Source organism: Myotis lucifugus, unplaced genomic scaffold (genome assembly GCF_000147115.1).
Source record: "Myotis lucifugus unplaced genomic scaffold, Myoluc2.0 scaffold_401, whole genome shotgun sequence".
In the NCBI taxonomy this organism is placed as follows: Eukaryota; Metazoa; Chordata; class Mammalia; order Chiroptera; family Vespertilionidae; genus Myotis; species Myotis lucifugus.
The window spans coordinates 177,751-193,614 of record NW_005871449.1 but is presented as its reverse complement, the minus strand read 5'-3'; the positions used below and the strand labels follow the sequence as shown (position 1 = coordinate 193,614).

Sequence of the window (15,864 nt, the reverse complement as noted above, 5' to 3'; positions counted from 1 at the left end):
AAGAAAAAGGTAAAGATAAAAGTTTATGAACAACAAAGTGACAAATACATATCAACAAGTGAATCTAAAAATCAAATGAATAAAAAATCTGATGAACAGAATAAACTGGTGAAAGTAATAGAATCAGGGGCATGGAAAGGGAGCAGACTGACAGTTTTTTGGGGGAAGGGGTGTGTGAGGTACAGGAAGAGATTGGGCAAAGATCTTACACCTATTGATGAGGACCATGGAGGGGTGAGGGCCTGGGGGGCGGGTGGGAACTGGGGGGAGGGGAGCTGGGGGGGGGGAACATCTGTAATAATCTGAACAATAAAGATTTTTTAAAAAGTTAGTGAATTAATGAAATCTCCGTTACTGCTTCTTCTGGAAGTGAAAAAAATGCAGATTTTGTAATGTTAGTAAACCTACTGTATGCATGTCACATTGATAGGTTGTGTAGTGTATAAGAAATGAGTAATTCTTGCTTTTAAGAAATGTATTGCCAGTAATTTGGAGGTAGGGTGGGAATTAGGCCAGTAAACCCCCTTACCCTCCCCCCCCCCCCCAAAAAAAAAGGAATAAGTCAAGAGTTCATACAGAAATTTTCCCAAGCCCTGGCCAACGTGGCTCTATAGAAAAATCTTCTCAAGCCTTGACCAATATAGCTGTTGGTTGGAGCATTGTACCGTACACCGAAGGGGGGTGGATTTGATTTCCCGTCAGGGCACATACCAGGTTTCGGGTTCATCCCCCATCTGGGGGAGTACAGGAGGCAGCCAGTTGATGTTCCTCTCTCCCCCCCCTCCCCTTCCCCCTCCCTTCTCTGAAATCAATAAAAATATTTTTTTGAAAAAAAAAATAGGAGATGAAATTGGAAGGATAGATTGGGGTCAAACTGGGTAAGCATTGGGGCAGTGTCTATGGATAAAGAAGGGGAAAGATGTGAAAGATGTGGAGCTGCACTGTCCTATATGGTAGCCATTAGCTACATACAGCTATTGTGCCGGCCCAAATTGAGATGTACTGTAAGTTTAAAATAGATACCAGATTCTAAGATTTAGCACACACACAAAAAAACCACATGAAACATCTCATTAAAAACTTGTATATTGATATGTTGAAATAATTATATTTTAGATGTATTGGGTTAAATAAAATTTACTAAAATTCTACCTGTTTCTTTTTATTATTTTTAATGTGGCTCCTAGAAACTTTATATTGTGGCTCAGATTACATTTCTATTACATACTGCTGGTATAGGTTGGAGTATAACTAGTATTTGCTAGCACCTACTATGTGCCAGATGTTATCTAGAACTTGTAATAAATGAGTTACTCCTCAGAAAACCTTATGAAGTAGGTGGTATTATTATCCTCCTTTTTCAAGTAACTGAGGTCCAGAGAGGTTAAGCAACATATCTAAATGACTCCACTAGTAAATAGAAAGCCAGGATTCAAACTTGGGTCTCTCTGGCTTCAGAACCCATGATTTTCCCTATTCATTGTGGCATGTTTTCATTGGACCATTAAAAGTGGTTGTGTTGCCCTAGCCGGTTTGGCTCGGTGGACAGAGTGTCGGCCTGCGGACTGAAGGTTCCCAGGTTCGATTCCGGTCAAGGGCATGTACCTTGGTTGCGGGCACATCCCCAGTAGGGGGTGTGCATGAGACAGCTGATCGATGTTTCAAACTCTGTATCCCTCTCCCTTCCTCTCTGTAAAAAATCAATAAAATATATTTAAAAAAAAATAAAAGTGGTTGCGTTGGAGAATGACATAATTGGAATGATGCCTTAGCAGATAATGAGGGGAAGAGATTTCATCTTTAGCTGTCTGGTTTTTATTTTTGTTTTGTTTTGTTTTTTTAATGTTACTTTTTGCAGGAGAAAAATGCTTTGTTTAAAGTTAACTTTTGAATTGCATCTTTTTGATATATCCTTTATGTTAACTGCTTCTCAAAGTATTTACCTTATTTCTATTGTAGATTTTATAATGGGCTGCATTAAAAGTAAAGAGAATAAAAGTCCAGCAATTAAATATAGAACAGAAAACACTCCAGAACCTGTCAGTACAAGTGTAAGCCATTATGGGACAGAACACACTCCAGCAACACCATCATCTTCAGCAAAGGGAACATCTGTTAATTTTAACAGTCTTTCCATGACACCATTTGGAGGATCCTCAGGGGTGACACCTTTTGGAGGAGCATCTTCCTCATTCTCAGTGGTGCCAAGTTCATATCCTGCTGGTTTAACAGGTGAGATTTAAATGGACAATTCTGTTGTAAATTTGAGAATATGACCTTGGGCAATACATGCATAAGGTTTGCCTGCTGTAAGAAAAATAACTTACTGGTTGACTTTTTAAATAAGTTTGTTATTAAAGTCTCTTAACATAAAAATTAAAGTGTTATTGTATTGTTTTGGGAAATCTGGTAATAAACTGATAGTGATTACACCATTAAGAATTTCATTAACTCATTTTTCAAGTAATTATTAGGTGCCTACTGTGTGGCTGGCACTGAGGATATAAAGATTTAAAAAATACAGCATAGGGAATATAGTCATAATTTTGTATGGTATCAGATGCATACTAAACTTAACCGGGGTGATCACTTCATGAGATATATAAATATCTAATCACTATGTTGTACACCTAAAACTATATCAACTGTAATTGAAAAGTAAATTTTAAACATACCTCTCCCTCAAGAATGTTGCAGTTTCTCAGGATTGTAAAGTGCTGTCCTCTATTAGTAATTACAGTCAAACCTCATTTCTAGAACATCTCCCATCTCAAACAGTGCGATTCTCCGAAGAATCGCAGAAGAAATGTCTCAGTTGTTGACCAAAACTTCAGTTTTCAACATGATAACCCTTTTATGCTCATACCTCAGCATGACAAAAAGCGTCTCTCAGACAACAAAGAAGAGAATGCTTTTGTTGTTGGAGAAGTCAATGATTAACACAGTTTTAAAACATAAAGACCATCAAGAGTATTTATGTTGCTAAGGTTGTGAAAGTGCTCACAAAAAAACGACCACAGGCAATTGAATAGGTAGAAAAACTGTTGTTGATTGGATAAATGAAAAACAGCCAGTGGTAGCATTTTGGAGGCAGTGATATATTAAAAATTCATTTAAGGCTAGTAGAGATGGTTCGATAAATTTAAGAAGTGTTTATAGATTAAACAGTACATTAGACATTGTATTATATATAAGAAAGGTTAAATAAAACGGAATTATTTGGGGGTCTGGAACGGATTAATTCAGTTTACATTATTTCTAATGGGAAAAAATTATTCGGTTTTTGAACAAATCGCTTGTCAAACATGTATGCAAATTAAGTTCGAGAACCGATGTTCCACTATACTTAAATGTTAATTAAATGGCAAAATGGTGATGATAATACAGTTTTTCTATTAGGTACTAGTGATTTAAAAGAGAAAAATTCTGAGGCTCAGAGTTTAAATGATTTTTTTTAGAGTCAAAGATAAGCAGAGAGAGCCCAGATTTAATGTCCTATTCTAGAACTCCATTTATTATTTATATCATAATATCCTTTCAAGAACAGCAAGAAGTGAGAGCTGACAACCTTTAATGGAGCCAGAAATGCCCTAAAAAAAAGTAGTCAAACTTTAAAAAGGGAGTTATTTTATGAAGGATCCCATATTAGGATGCTTTTCCCTTGAGTAACAAAACATACCTGGCTTAAAAGGTAGAATGAACTCCAGGATTCCTTCATGTCATCAACAACTCAAGTTTCTTTGATCTCTCTCCTGCAGTCCTTGGATTTTCCACTTTATCTTCAGACTTAGGACAAAACAGTTGCCAGCATCAAATTGAGCAACATGTTTCCTTACTAACAACCACTGGGGACAAAAGAGGACTCTCTTCTACAAGCATGGACTATAAATGTGTCCCTTCAGTCTGCTTGCTTCTGAACCAATAATAGTGACCAGAGGGATGCCATACACTAATTCTATTAGACTGTTCCTGTGGGGAGTTATGGACTTCAAAAAGTCAATTACAATCTAATTCCAGCCCCCTAACTCTAAATACTTCAGTAACAGATGGCCATGATGGTATTTATCAGTCATCAGCAAAAATTTTAATTATCTTCAGGATTATATGTTTGGGAAAGACAGTAATCCAAAATGATTAAAGTAAATATTGATAACTTTAAGACAGAATTTAGTGACCTAAAGCAGTTTATATATGTGAAATAGTTTGTTCGTGGATATTAATTTATTAATAAATATGGAGTGTCTGTATGCCAGTTATAGAGTTATGAGAGAAACAAGGTTTCTGCCCTAAAGGGTTGGACAGTAATTATATAAACAACTATTCAGTGTGATTAACAGTTCTCAAGTGCTATGAAAGAACTAACCAGAACATTGGTGAAGGCCTTTTAGATGATCAAGGAATGGCATCTTGACAAGAAATTATTTGAGCTGTTTTATTATTGAGAATGATCTAAACCTATGCAGAACTGGGAAAAGAGCTTTCTGCAAAGTTTAGGAGGTACACATGGACTTGGCAGTTTTTGAAGAGTAGTAAGGAGGCCCATATGAACAGAGGGTAGAATTGTATGATTTGGGATTAAAGAGGATTACTCAGGACCTTGTAGACTGGTAAGAAGTTTGGGTTTTATTCAGAGCCAGAAAGAAGCTATTGAAGACATTTCAGTTAAGGATTTTGATGATTGAATTGCCTTTTAAAAGAAACTCATTCTGGCAGATGTAGGGAAGCTGATATACAATGAGTTAGGAGGCTACTGCTCTCAGAAGTCCCAGTGAGAAGGAACAAGGGCTTGGATTAGGGTGGCAGCAGTAGAAATGGAAAAGGAAGTAGATATTTTAGAGGTAGAACCACTTGTCTTGAGTACCTGGTTGGTTAGTAATGCCATTTGCTTAGGTAGGGAAGACTCAGGTAACAGGCTAGAGGAGAAAAATCAACACCTTTGTTTTTGTAACTAATAAGTTTTAAATCCTTGTTAGACATTAGGTAGACATGTAAAAAAGGTAGTATTATATGACTGGAAGCCAGATAAATGAAATAATCTGTTTTATTCTTTGTTTTGTTTGCAGATAATAGTTTGGCTGTGTAAGTGTGCTAATCTCTTAAGCATCTGCACACAATGCTATATAAGATAGTTATTTTTGAAATTTATAAGTCATATCAGCCATACAATTTAATTGCTAAGAAAAACATGCCATTTTTTATATTTGAATGTTATAATAAAGTATCTTACTAAAACCTTAGTTATTACTGTTAATGTTTAGTTTTAAGGATTGAAATGTTCACTCATTGTTTATAAGGAATTTAGAGAATCAATGCCTGTAATTTGATGCTTTTTCTGCCAAAGAAGTGATTTGATCTTTGTCTTTCAAGCCAGAGAATCAAAATTAAATTTGTGTCTCTGGGTCTGAATTTTAAAATTTGTAGAGTATAATACGTCCATAGAAGGCCTTAAGAGAGTATCTTATTGCCCTAACCAGTTTGACTCAGTGGATAGAGCGTCGGCCTGCGTACTGAAAGGTCCCGGGTTCGATTCCGGTCAAGGGCATGTACCTTGGTTGCAGGCACATCCCCAGTAGGAGGTGTGCAGGAGGCAGCTGATCGATGTTTCTCTCTCATCGATATTTCTAACTCTCTATCTCTCTCCCTTCCTCTCTGTAAAAAATCAATAAAATATATATTTTTTTAAAAAAGAGTATCTTATTAATTTGAAAATGCCAGCTTCCCAATTTCCCACTTTCAAAAATAGATTCTGGAGACCAGGGGAAAAAAAACTATGCTTAAGCCTTTTTGCTGGCAGTGATTTTTAATTTCTCTTCTGTTAATTTATCTATATAATTTACCTTAGTCTTCTTTTCTTCCAATAGGTGGTGTTACTATATTTGTGGCCTTATATGATTATGAAGCTAGAACTACAGAAGACCTTTCATTTAAGAAGGGTGAAAGATTTCAAATAATTAACAATACGTAAGTGTTACGAATGAGAAATACTGACAGTCACCTGGTCTTTACATTGAAACCACTGAGCTAGTTAATGATTCAGAGATGAGAGTAGTGGGGTGTGGACCTCTGCCCATTCGGTTGGACAATGCATTTGTTTTCTTTAGACATATGGCAGAATACTACTGATGTAGCCAGAAGTTATTACTTCTATAAATCGTGTTGCTGTGGTTCTGCCATAAACAGTAGAGATTTAAGAATGAAGAGTGAGGGAGTATATGTAAGTAAGTACATTACTTTAAAAAATCTTTATAGCCGTTACCGATTTGGCTCAGTGGATAGAGCGTCGGCCTGTGGACTGAAGGGTCCCAGGTTCGATTCCGGTCAAGGGCATGTACCTTGGTTGTGGGCACATCCCCAGTAGGAGGTGTGCAGGAGGCGGCTGATTGATGTTTCTCATCGATGTTTCTAACTCTCTATCTCTCTCCCTTCCTCTCTGTGAAAAATCAATAAAATATATATTTAAAAAAATCTTTATAAAGAGAATTCTATATTCCTATTTATCTAAGTACTAGATGATTTAAATATCTTAAATATCTTATCTGTTTCTCCTTACAAAAAAAAAAAGGAAAAAGGCCAGGTAAGGAACCCCTGTAATCCCAAACTGACCAAATTAAGTGGCTTTTTCTGTATGTGACTCTTAGACTTTTTGTCATTTAGTGGCCCACCATAGAAAATTCATTGTTATTTATGGAAAAATAGATTCCATAATTTCATTAGCAAGCATAGCAGCTACTTTGTAACTTCTTAAAATATTTATTTATGGTCTTTTTGCTTCCAGTCATGTTTTCTTCCATCCTTATTCTCATTTGCTACCAGTTATTATTCCAGAACATAAAATATGTTCATGTCTCTCTGCTTTAAAATCTTTTAATAGTTACCAGTTGCCATCAGGATAAAGAAAAATAACAAGAATATTAGGCATTATTCATTGAGCTTCTTCCCCTTTCTCACTCCACTGCCTAGCCATGTTGAATTACTTGCGATTATCTGAATATTATGTGGTTTTTCACCTTCTCCAGGCCTTCACATATATGATTTTTTTCCCTGGAATGTGATTTCTCCTTTCCCTCCCCCCCTTCTTTATATGGCCAACCCAAATCATCCTTCAAAATGTTTATTCCTATGTCCTTTCTCAAGGAAGCCTTTCCTGACATTCTTCCTCTTCTGCCTGGCCCAGTACCTACCTCTTGCTGGATCAAGTGTTTTTTTTTAAAATGTTTACATAGCATCCTATGCAAACCTAAATCATAGCTGCCATTGCAGTTTCAAATGATAACTTATCACTTGCTTATTATTCTTTTAGACCAGTGGTTGTCAACATGTGACAAAATCATCCAGGGCACATTTGGCAATGTCTGGAGACATTTTTGGTTGTTACAGTCAGTTTGTTACTACTGTCTGTCATCTAGTGAGTAGAGGCCAGGGATATTGCTCAGCATCCTAGGATCCTACAATGCATAAGACATGCCCCCACAACAAAGAGTGATCTAGTCTAAGAAGTCAGTAGTGCTGAGGTTGAGAAACCCTACTACTCTAGACTGTGTTTCTTGAGGGTAAGGACTATCTTTTTACTCCTGTTTTCAGCATACCCTTTCATAAAGTCTGTCACTTAAGAAGGTATTCAATAAATGTTTGAATGAATCAGTGAATGGTTAGCAGGAAACTACAAACCAGGTATTTTAATTTATAAGTATTTGAATTACCAAAGGATTTTCCACTTCGTTTTCTAGAAAGTAAATGTACCTCAAGTATTTATAAAATTTCAATTTCAATAAAATATTTTCAGTATTTCTGTTAAAGCAAAACATGCATTTAATTTTTAGTAGTGAAACCCATTTTTGTATCTTGCTCATTAGAGACTGATATTTGCTTCTTCCACATTAATTTTGGAAAAGTCAAGGCTTATGTTTTCCAAATTACATATAGTTCTTGTGTTGTGAATTGCTTATAGTCTTACTTGCATATTTATGGATAGTATTTTTGTATATATTCTAAGAATTAAATTTTTTGTTGTTATTGCCCATTAAGATTTTGGCTACAGGAGTTCTAGAGCGTCCTGATTTTTCCCCCTAAAATGACTAAAAAGGAAGATCATAATTTTATACATTGTTAAAAATAAATAAAAAAGAATGGGCTGCTGATACATGCCATAACATAGGTGAACCTTGTAAAGATTATGCTATGTAAAAGAAGCCAGTCAAAAAAGATCATATATTGTATGATTGCATATATATGAAATGCCCACAATAGGTATATTCATAAAAACAGAAAGTGGATTAGTGGTTGGCATTGGTGGAGGTGGGACAGAAGAGGGATGGGAAGATTACTCTTAATGGATATGAGGTTTCTTTTTGGGGTAATGAAAACATTCTAAGATTGATTGTGGGATGGTTGTACAACTCTGTGAATATATTAAAACCCACTAAATTGTACATCTCAAATGGGGGAATTTTATAGAACATTTAATCAAAAATGAATAATTTGAAAGATTTACCTTCCAAATTGTCTTATTCAGTATAGTTTATTGTCTTAGGTTGAAAGAGTAATGTAACTAAAAGTGTAATTTTTTTTTGTTTTGCTTTGAAGCAGGAATGTAATTGTGCTTTTGCTTAGCTTTATTCCTTTAATTCATATAACCTATTTTTAAATATTATCCTTTGAGTTGATTCTTGATCACATGAATGCATAATTTAAAAAATGTATCCTTCAGCTACAAGACAACACTGCAGTACATCTATCTTAAGCGGTAGTCTACCTTGTGGTAACTGTTGTTTTATGTGTTGCAGGGAAGGAGACTGGTGGGAAGCAAGATCAATTGCTACAGGAAAGAATGGCTATATTCCTAGCAATTATGTAGCCCCTGCAGATTCCATTCAGGCAGAAGAGTATGGCACTACTTCATATTTTATTAATTGTTTTGATTTTAAAAATGTTTTAATGCACATTCTACTTAGCCACAACTTTACACACACACAATTACATATCAGTCTTAATACAGCTAATGTAACATATTAATAGGAAATGTTACTTAAAAATTAATAATTAATGCCATAGTACTTGCTTAGAGGATTATAAATGAATTTGCATTAATACTGTATTGTTATGCCTTTATCTTTTCACTTAAAAATTATATAAACCTTTTTTTTTGTATTCTGAGCGTTCTCTCACTTCAAAAATTTACCTCAGTTTGTAGTATTATATCAGTGTTAATTTATTGACTTAGGTGCCTGCTCCTATGTAGGGGAGAATCCTTGTCTTTTAGAAAGTATGCCTTGAAGGATTTAGGGTAATGATTCAGCATGTTTGCCACTTACTCTCAATAAGTTCATGGGAAAAAAATGCACACACAGGGAAAGAGAATGTACAAGGCAAAATGTTACATTTGGGAAGCCTGGTAGAGGCTATCTGGGAGTTCTGTCTACTACTTTTAAAAAGTTCACCTTCAATGACATCACTTTCAGGTCAAACCAAGTTTATCTTGCATCCATAAATGCTACTTCATTTTTATATCACAACACTTAACACAGTAGATATTGCACATAGTAGGTATTCTGCCAGTGTTTGTTTGCTTTTATTAATGATATGTAATTTGTCTCCATAACTGTCCTGCTTTGGCAGTTGTTACATTGTTTTGTTCTTTTGTCTTTTTCTCCACTATTCTGAAATCATTCATGGCAGAGACTGTAATGTCTACACTAATGTAGAGTTTCTAATTTCAATATGGTTTACTTGCACGTTACTGAATACAGATGATCACATTATTGCCAGAGAACTACTTTTATTCTTCCTACTATGGTCTTAGTATTTCCATCTGCCACTGATTGAAAGGCTCTGTCTGCCATTATGGTCTTTCCTTCTCCATTTACTGTTTCTGTGACTCATGTAGAGCTTAAGAGACATGTTAAATAGTCAATACATGGAAATACTATGACAGATTATATTCTAACAGTAATATTTGTAATAGTCCTATCTAATAAATGTTTTTTATTGTATTTTACTATATTTTCAAGCTGTGTTCTGTAGCTGTTTTTGTCATCCACCCCATCTTATTCCATTCTTACTAATACTATTAATACTTACGTATAATTTTTCTTACCCTTACACCTTTCTAACTCAGAACACTGTTTTTTTCCAGATGGTATTTTGGCAAAATGGGGAGAAAAGATGCTGAAAGATTACTTCTGAATCCTGGGAATCAACGAGGTATTTTCTTAGTAAGAGAAAGTGAAACTACTAAAGGTATGAATATTGTTATGTTGATATAAGTATAAAAATCTTCTTAGGCTATATTTTGAGAAAGATATAACAAAAGGTTTCATTTCTTCCTGCTCCACCAGGTGCTTATTCCCTTTCTATTCGTGATTGGGATGAAGTAAGGGGTGACAATGTGAAACACTACAAAATTAGGAAACTTGACAATGGTGGATACTATATCACAACTAGAGCACAATTTGAAACTCTGCAGAAGTTGGTTAAACACTACACAGGTATGTAATATTTCAAAGGTGAAAATTATTTCTTCAGTTGTATTTTATGAGGACAGAATCCATATCTTCATGTCCTTAGGTTTAGCATGTTTCTTTGCACATATGTGTTCACTGGATGTCTTTTGTTTTCTAATTTTAAAATGAGGAACAGGTAATACTTATTACCTAAATTGGGTTCTTGGATGATGTGCTAAAATCAGATTATCATCATTTGAGTCTTTATATTTTACCGGTATAGTGTTTACATTGGAGTTCCATTTCATGACAGCTAAATACGAAGATAGATTGTGACAATAAGTAAAAAGGCAAAACAAATATTTTATTTAGGGACACTTATTAAGGAGGTAAAGCAGCCCTGGCTGCTGTGGCTCAGTTGGTTGAGTGTTGTCTCATGCACAGAGAGGTCGCTGGTTCGATTTCTGATCAGAGCACATGCCTGGGTTGTGGGCTTGGTCCCCAGTAGGGGGCATGCAGGAGGCAGTTGATGGATCCATCTTCTCTGTTTTTCTCCCTTTCCCTTCCTTTCTCTAAAACCAATAAGATCATTTTTTTTTTTTAAAAAGAAGGTAAGCTAAAAACTTAAAATAAAAAGTTGTGTCAGATGTCCTTTTGGTTAACCTTCTTCTGCATGAGATGGACTACATAAGACTTCCTGAAAGTATAAACATAGTGAGATTTATTTATTAAATAAAATCTAGTGAAGATGCATTTTTCTTTTCCTAAAAAATTAAGCTATATCATTCTTCAGTTTTTCAAGGATCTTTGAAAGGTATTTAATATTAGTCTATCTCAAAAATTTTCATTGTCAATTTGATACTTGAATGCATCTGAAAGTCTTTAAATGATTAATGCTAGGGGAGGGGAAGTTCCTATGGCAATTTCTTCTTCAGTAACAGTTAGCTGCAAACTGAGTTTATCAAGTGATCCTCCAATGTTGACATTGGTCAAACATGTTGCCAAACAGTGGCATTAGTTGTAATTGCAATTGTTAGAATGCCAGTTTGCATGGTTACTTGTTGAGAATGGGAGGGAACATGTCTTATTTACAATAAGAAAGATTGTATAAGCAGAATTCACAAGTCAAGCCATTATGAATTTGGAACTCCCTGTTTTTGTGTCTCCCTTATTTAAAAATTAGTTTTTTAAAAGAAGTTTTCCCTTGATTTTTGGTGTGCTTTCTATATTAGTGATTTTTAGAAATAACAGTTAATGGTAGTGTTCTTTTTAGAAAGAAATAAAGCAGAGTAGTCAAAAGTAGAACTTTGGAGGCAGCCAGACCCTGGGTTTGAATCCTATCTCCATCATTTACTAATTGGGTGACCTTGAGAGTGTCGATGAATTTTCCAAGACTCATTTATATGAGATATCTGTAAGTTGCTGAATTAGCACAATAGCTGGGACATAAGTATTCAATACATAACTTTTTAAATGTAATTAATAAAATGTTTCATTTCTTGTGTGTTTTGCTTTTTACATACAATTTTTTTCTGTTTTTATTTTAAAAAAAACTAATAGAACATTATATTTTTGTTTTCTATAATTTCAACTTTTTAAAATATTGATACACTACATGTAACTTATTTTTTGTAAGTAAGTAATTTTACAGTATAGTTTATTCATTTACCTAGAACATGCTGATGGCTTATGCCATAAGTTAACAACTGTATGTCCAACTGTGAAACCCCAGACTCAAGGTCTAGCAAAAGATGCTTGGGAAATCCCTCGAGAATCTTTGCGACTAGAAGTTAAACTAGGACAAGGATGTTTTGGTGAAGTATGGATGGGTAAGAAGCCTGAACTTTTGTGTGTGTTTTTGTAATTGTTTTGCCATAGATAAAAATACACAATTTATGATAAGATATGTTGAAATATTTTAAGTCACTGTTGCTCATTGAAGTTTGCTAAGAATTTCTTTCAAATGTAGATCAAAATAGTAAAAGTGTTGTTTCTCTAGGAACATGGAATGGAACCACAAAAGTAGCAATCAAAACACTAAAACCAGGTACAATGATGCCAGAAGCTTTTCTTCAAGAGGCTCAGATAATGAAAAAATTAAGACATGATAAACTTGTTCCACTATATGCTGTAGTTTCTGAAGAGCCAATTTATATTGTCACTGAATTTATGTCAAAAGGTATGTGTATATAAGTCTCTTATTATCCATGTTAATACATTTTTTAAAAACAAGTCTTCAGTTTTTTATGCATACAAATTTTTGTATAGTGTTTTCTACTTTGAGATTTTTATGTAAACATTTGAAAAGAAAAAAATCTGACGTTGTGTTATTCCAAAGGATAGTACAAAGTTTAAAAGGAAAATAAGCAGGCTGAATTTATTTTGCAAGTAAATAGTCCTTAATTTCATGTGACCAAAGGAAATGGAATAGCTAGGAAAGTGAAAAAGAAAGTATTTGTAAAAATTGAATTAAAATAATTCAATCAGAAAGATATTTATATCTTTGATACTAAATCAAAGAAATTAATTTTATTTTAATATAAGCATAACCTTCATACTCAGGCATCTAGAAACATTCTTTTTTCAGTACTGTCAGCTGAAGTGTCTCCATTTTCCCAAACCCCAAGTTGGGATCTTTAGTTCCAGGGTTGGTTAGGGCCAGGATTAAAAACAAGGGAAAGTAGTTGCTCTTCCCTCCTTTTCCCTTTGCCTAATGTGCTTTAGAAGAAAAACCAGTTATAAAATATGCTGATAGGCTCCCTTTTTACCTTCTTGAATTTTATCTACATTTTAAAACTCTTTAATGAGTCACTCATCCATATTAACGGTGATTATGTCATCCCTCTCCAGTAGTCCATCTTGACCAACAATGTAGTTCCATCTAGTGGTGACAGGGTCAACTACAAGCTATACATTTGCTATGGGAAATGTTTCCCCCCCCCCTAAAAGGGATAGAAGAACCAAAAGGTTAAAATAACTCCGTAGCCTACTAATTGATAGCCAAGACATACCTAAAGCCTCAAAGCACATGGTACTTCTTGGAAGGAAGCTCTCCTGCAAACCACTGCCAAATATCCCATTTCAGAGTGCATTAGATGAACTAGAAAGGGAAGAAAAGAGACAACAAAGAGGAGGTTTAAATCAAGATATTGATAGTATAAGAATATAGGTAAAGCTAATAGCCCATTAGCTTTGTATATTGATTTCAAGAATTATTTTATTGGGGGAAGCATGGTAAAAGTCTTGTTGTCAGGTTGCTGGGTTAGGATTATTTCTAGACGGGAGATTTAGAATGTAAGGCCACAAATATCCCTTCTATTTTTTAAAATTCTGTAATTCCCCATCTTGCAGTTGGCCCTCTATAATCCATCCAAACGCATTGCCTCAAGGCTTTCACATAAATCCACTTTTCTGGCCAGAAGGGTCTTCTTGTTGCTTCTTGTTTCCATGAGTTTGTTCATGTTATTTCGTTCACCTAGAATTTGGTTTCCTTATCTCTTGACCAGTCCATCAACTGTACTTTCTTCAGACTGTACTTAAGTCGGGTTTAGGAGCCTTCCACTGATAGTCCAGTGTGTCATGATCATTATATCCTCTGCAATCTTTTCCATCAAACTACTCTAGAAGTTATTAGCAACCAGAATGTATTGAATGCTTCTAGTATATAAGGAACTCTGCTATTTATTATACGGTAGATTAAATTTGGAGAGAAAAGACCTAGACTTCTGAAGAGTTAATTTTTAGCATAAGAGTAAATAACAGTTTACTATAAACAAGTGAAGCTACAGGCCAACGCATAATAAATTTCAGTAAGTATAATAGAAATTGAGCAAGAGATTACACAGGCTGGAATAAATTGAGAAAAATTAGTAGAAAAGAAAAGTCCTGACTTGCCCTTTATGGTTATGAAGGATATGGATGTGTAAAGGGCAGAGCTAAGAGGATTGAGGAAATGAGAATCAGAACCGTAGCTAGCGAAAAGTACAGAAGTAGTAGAAGAAACTAGTTGGAAATAAGCCTAGAGAGGGGTATATGAGACAAGCTTAAGAATTGCTTTCAATTGATTTCACTATTATTTATTCAGTACTTACTGTCAGAGTTGTGAATGAGTTTTCAGGTCTATGAACTTTTTCTGAAGTTATTATGTGTCAATTTTTGCATAACTTATGTATATTTTCTGTAAAGAGTTCATAGTTTTCATCAGATTCTCAAAATAACTTATGGGGCAGAAAAAGTTATGGACCACTAGTAAGATCCAAAACATTCTATGATAAATGGATATAAGAAACATTTTAAGGGGATTGGGTATTTTTATGATTAGTTAAAGATCAGAGAACAAGAATTGTCACAATGATACAAATTCCAATCCCAGATTTCTATACTCTGCAGCTTTTGCACAAAATATTTTAGCACTTTTGTTACACTGAATGATGTTCTACTTAGAGTATTGATCAAAGAACTATCTTCTTTCTACACACTTGGTTCTGACTCTCCTTTTGCAGCCTCATTCTCATCTTTGGGCTCTGTGTTCTTGCTTCGGAAGGACTGTTTTCAGTTCCCGGAACTTACTGTGCTGTTTTATGCATTACAGACTTTGTACTTGTTATTCCCTCTTGGAATTCCCTGTTTGCCCCCATTCTTCCTTTAAGATGCATCTTCTCTGTGAAGCCTTTTCTAACTTGTCTGTAGAATTAACTATATCCACTGTGCCTCTACTGTAGTAGTTACAATAACTTTTATAACTCCTACCGTACAATATTTGTTTGCATATATTTTATAGATCTATATACTATCCTCCTATATAATAAAGAGGTAATATGCAAATTGACCCATCACACCCTCGCACAAGATGGCCGCCCACATGTGGGCACAAGATGGCCAGCATGGGAGGGCAGTTGTGGGCGATCAGGCCAACAAGGGAGGACAGTTGGGGGTGATCAGGCCGGCAGGGGAGTGGTTAGGGGGTGATCAGGCTGGCAGGCAGAAGCAGTTAGGGGCAATCAGGCAGGCAGGCGAGCAGTTGGGAGCCAGCAGTCCCGGATTGTGAGAGGGATCTCCGACTGCGGGATTGGGCCTAAACTGGCAGGACATCCCCCAAGGGGTCCCAGATTGGAGAGGGTGCAGGCGGCAGAGCCCGTAGGACTTCTGCCGAAGGAACCGGCTCGGGTGTCAGAGCAGGGGCACCGGGGCACCGCGGTGGGACACGGCATCTAACGGTCAGAGTGAAGGTGGGGCCTGGAGGAGTGGCGACGGGCAGCCGCTGGTGCTGGGCTGCTGGGCACCTCGACGTGGGCCTCGTCCTCTGGGGCTGCGTGTAAACTTCTCGGTGCAGGTGTGCGCCAGGCACAGGCGGGCCCGCCACCCTCGGGCGGCCTCTGTGAGTCCTGAGGCTGCTGGGGCGTCACAGCTGCCACGGAGGCAGGAA

At 35.9% G+C, this 15,864-nt stretch overlaps 1 protein-coding gene across 2 annotated transcripts in view; it reads left to right on the top strand.

The window, feature by feature from the left end:
- Nucleotides 1-15,864, top strand: part of YES1 (YES proto-oncogene 1, Src family tyrosine kinase) — a 50,175-nt gene that overhangs the window by 23,869 nt on the left and 10,442 nt on the right. For both annotated transcript variants that reach the window (XM_006102151.3, XM_023743565.1), the window contains exons 2-8: nucleotides 1,960-2,232; nucleotides 5,862-5,961; nucleotides 8,784-8,882; nucleotides 10,133-10,236; nucleotides 10,335-10,484; nucleotides 12,113-12,268; nucleotides 12,439-12,618. In XM_006102151.3, coding sequence (XP_006102213.1) covers nucleotides 1,968-2,232; nucleotides 5,862-5,961; nucleotides 8,784-8,882; nucleotides 10,133-10,236; nucleotides 10,335-10,484; nucleotides 12,113-12,268; nucleotides 12,439-12,618 — 1,054 coding nt within the window. In that variant the 5' untranslated portion in view covers nucleotides 1,960-1,967. The remainder of the gene's footprint in view (nucleotides 1-1,959; nucleotides 2,233-5,861; nucleotides 5,962-8,783; nucleotides 8,883-10,132; nucleotides 10,237-10,334; nucleotides 10,485-12,112; nucleotides 12,269-12,438; nucleotides 12,619-15,864) is intronic.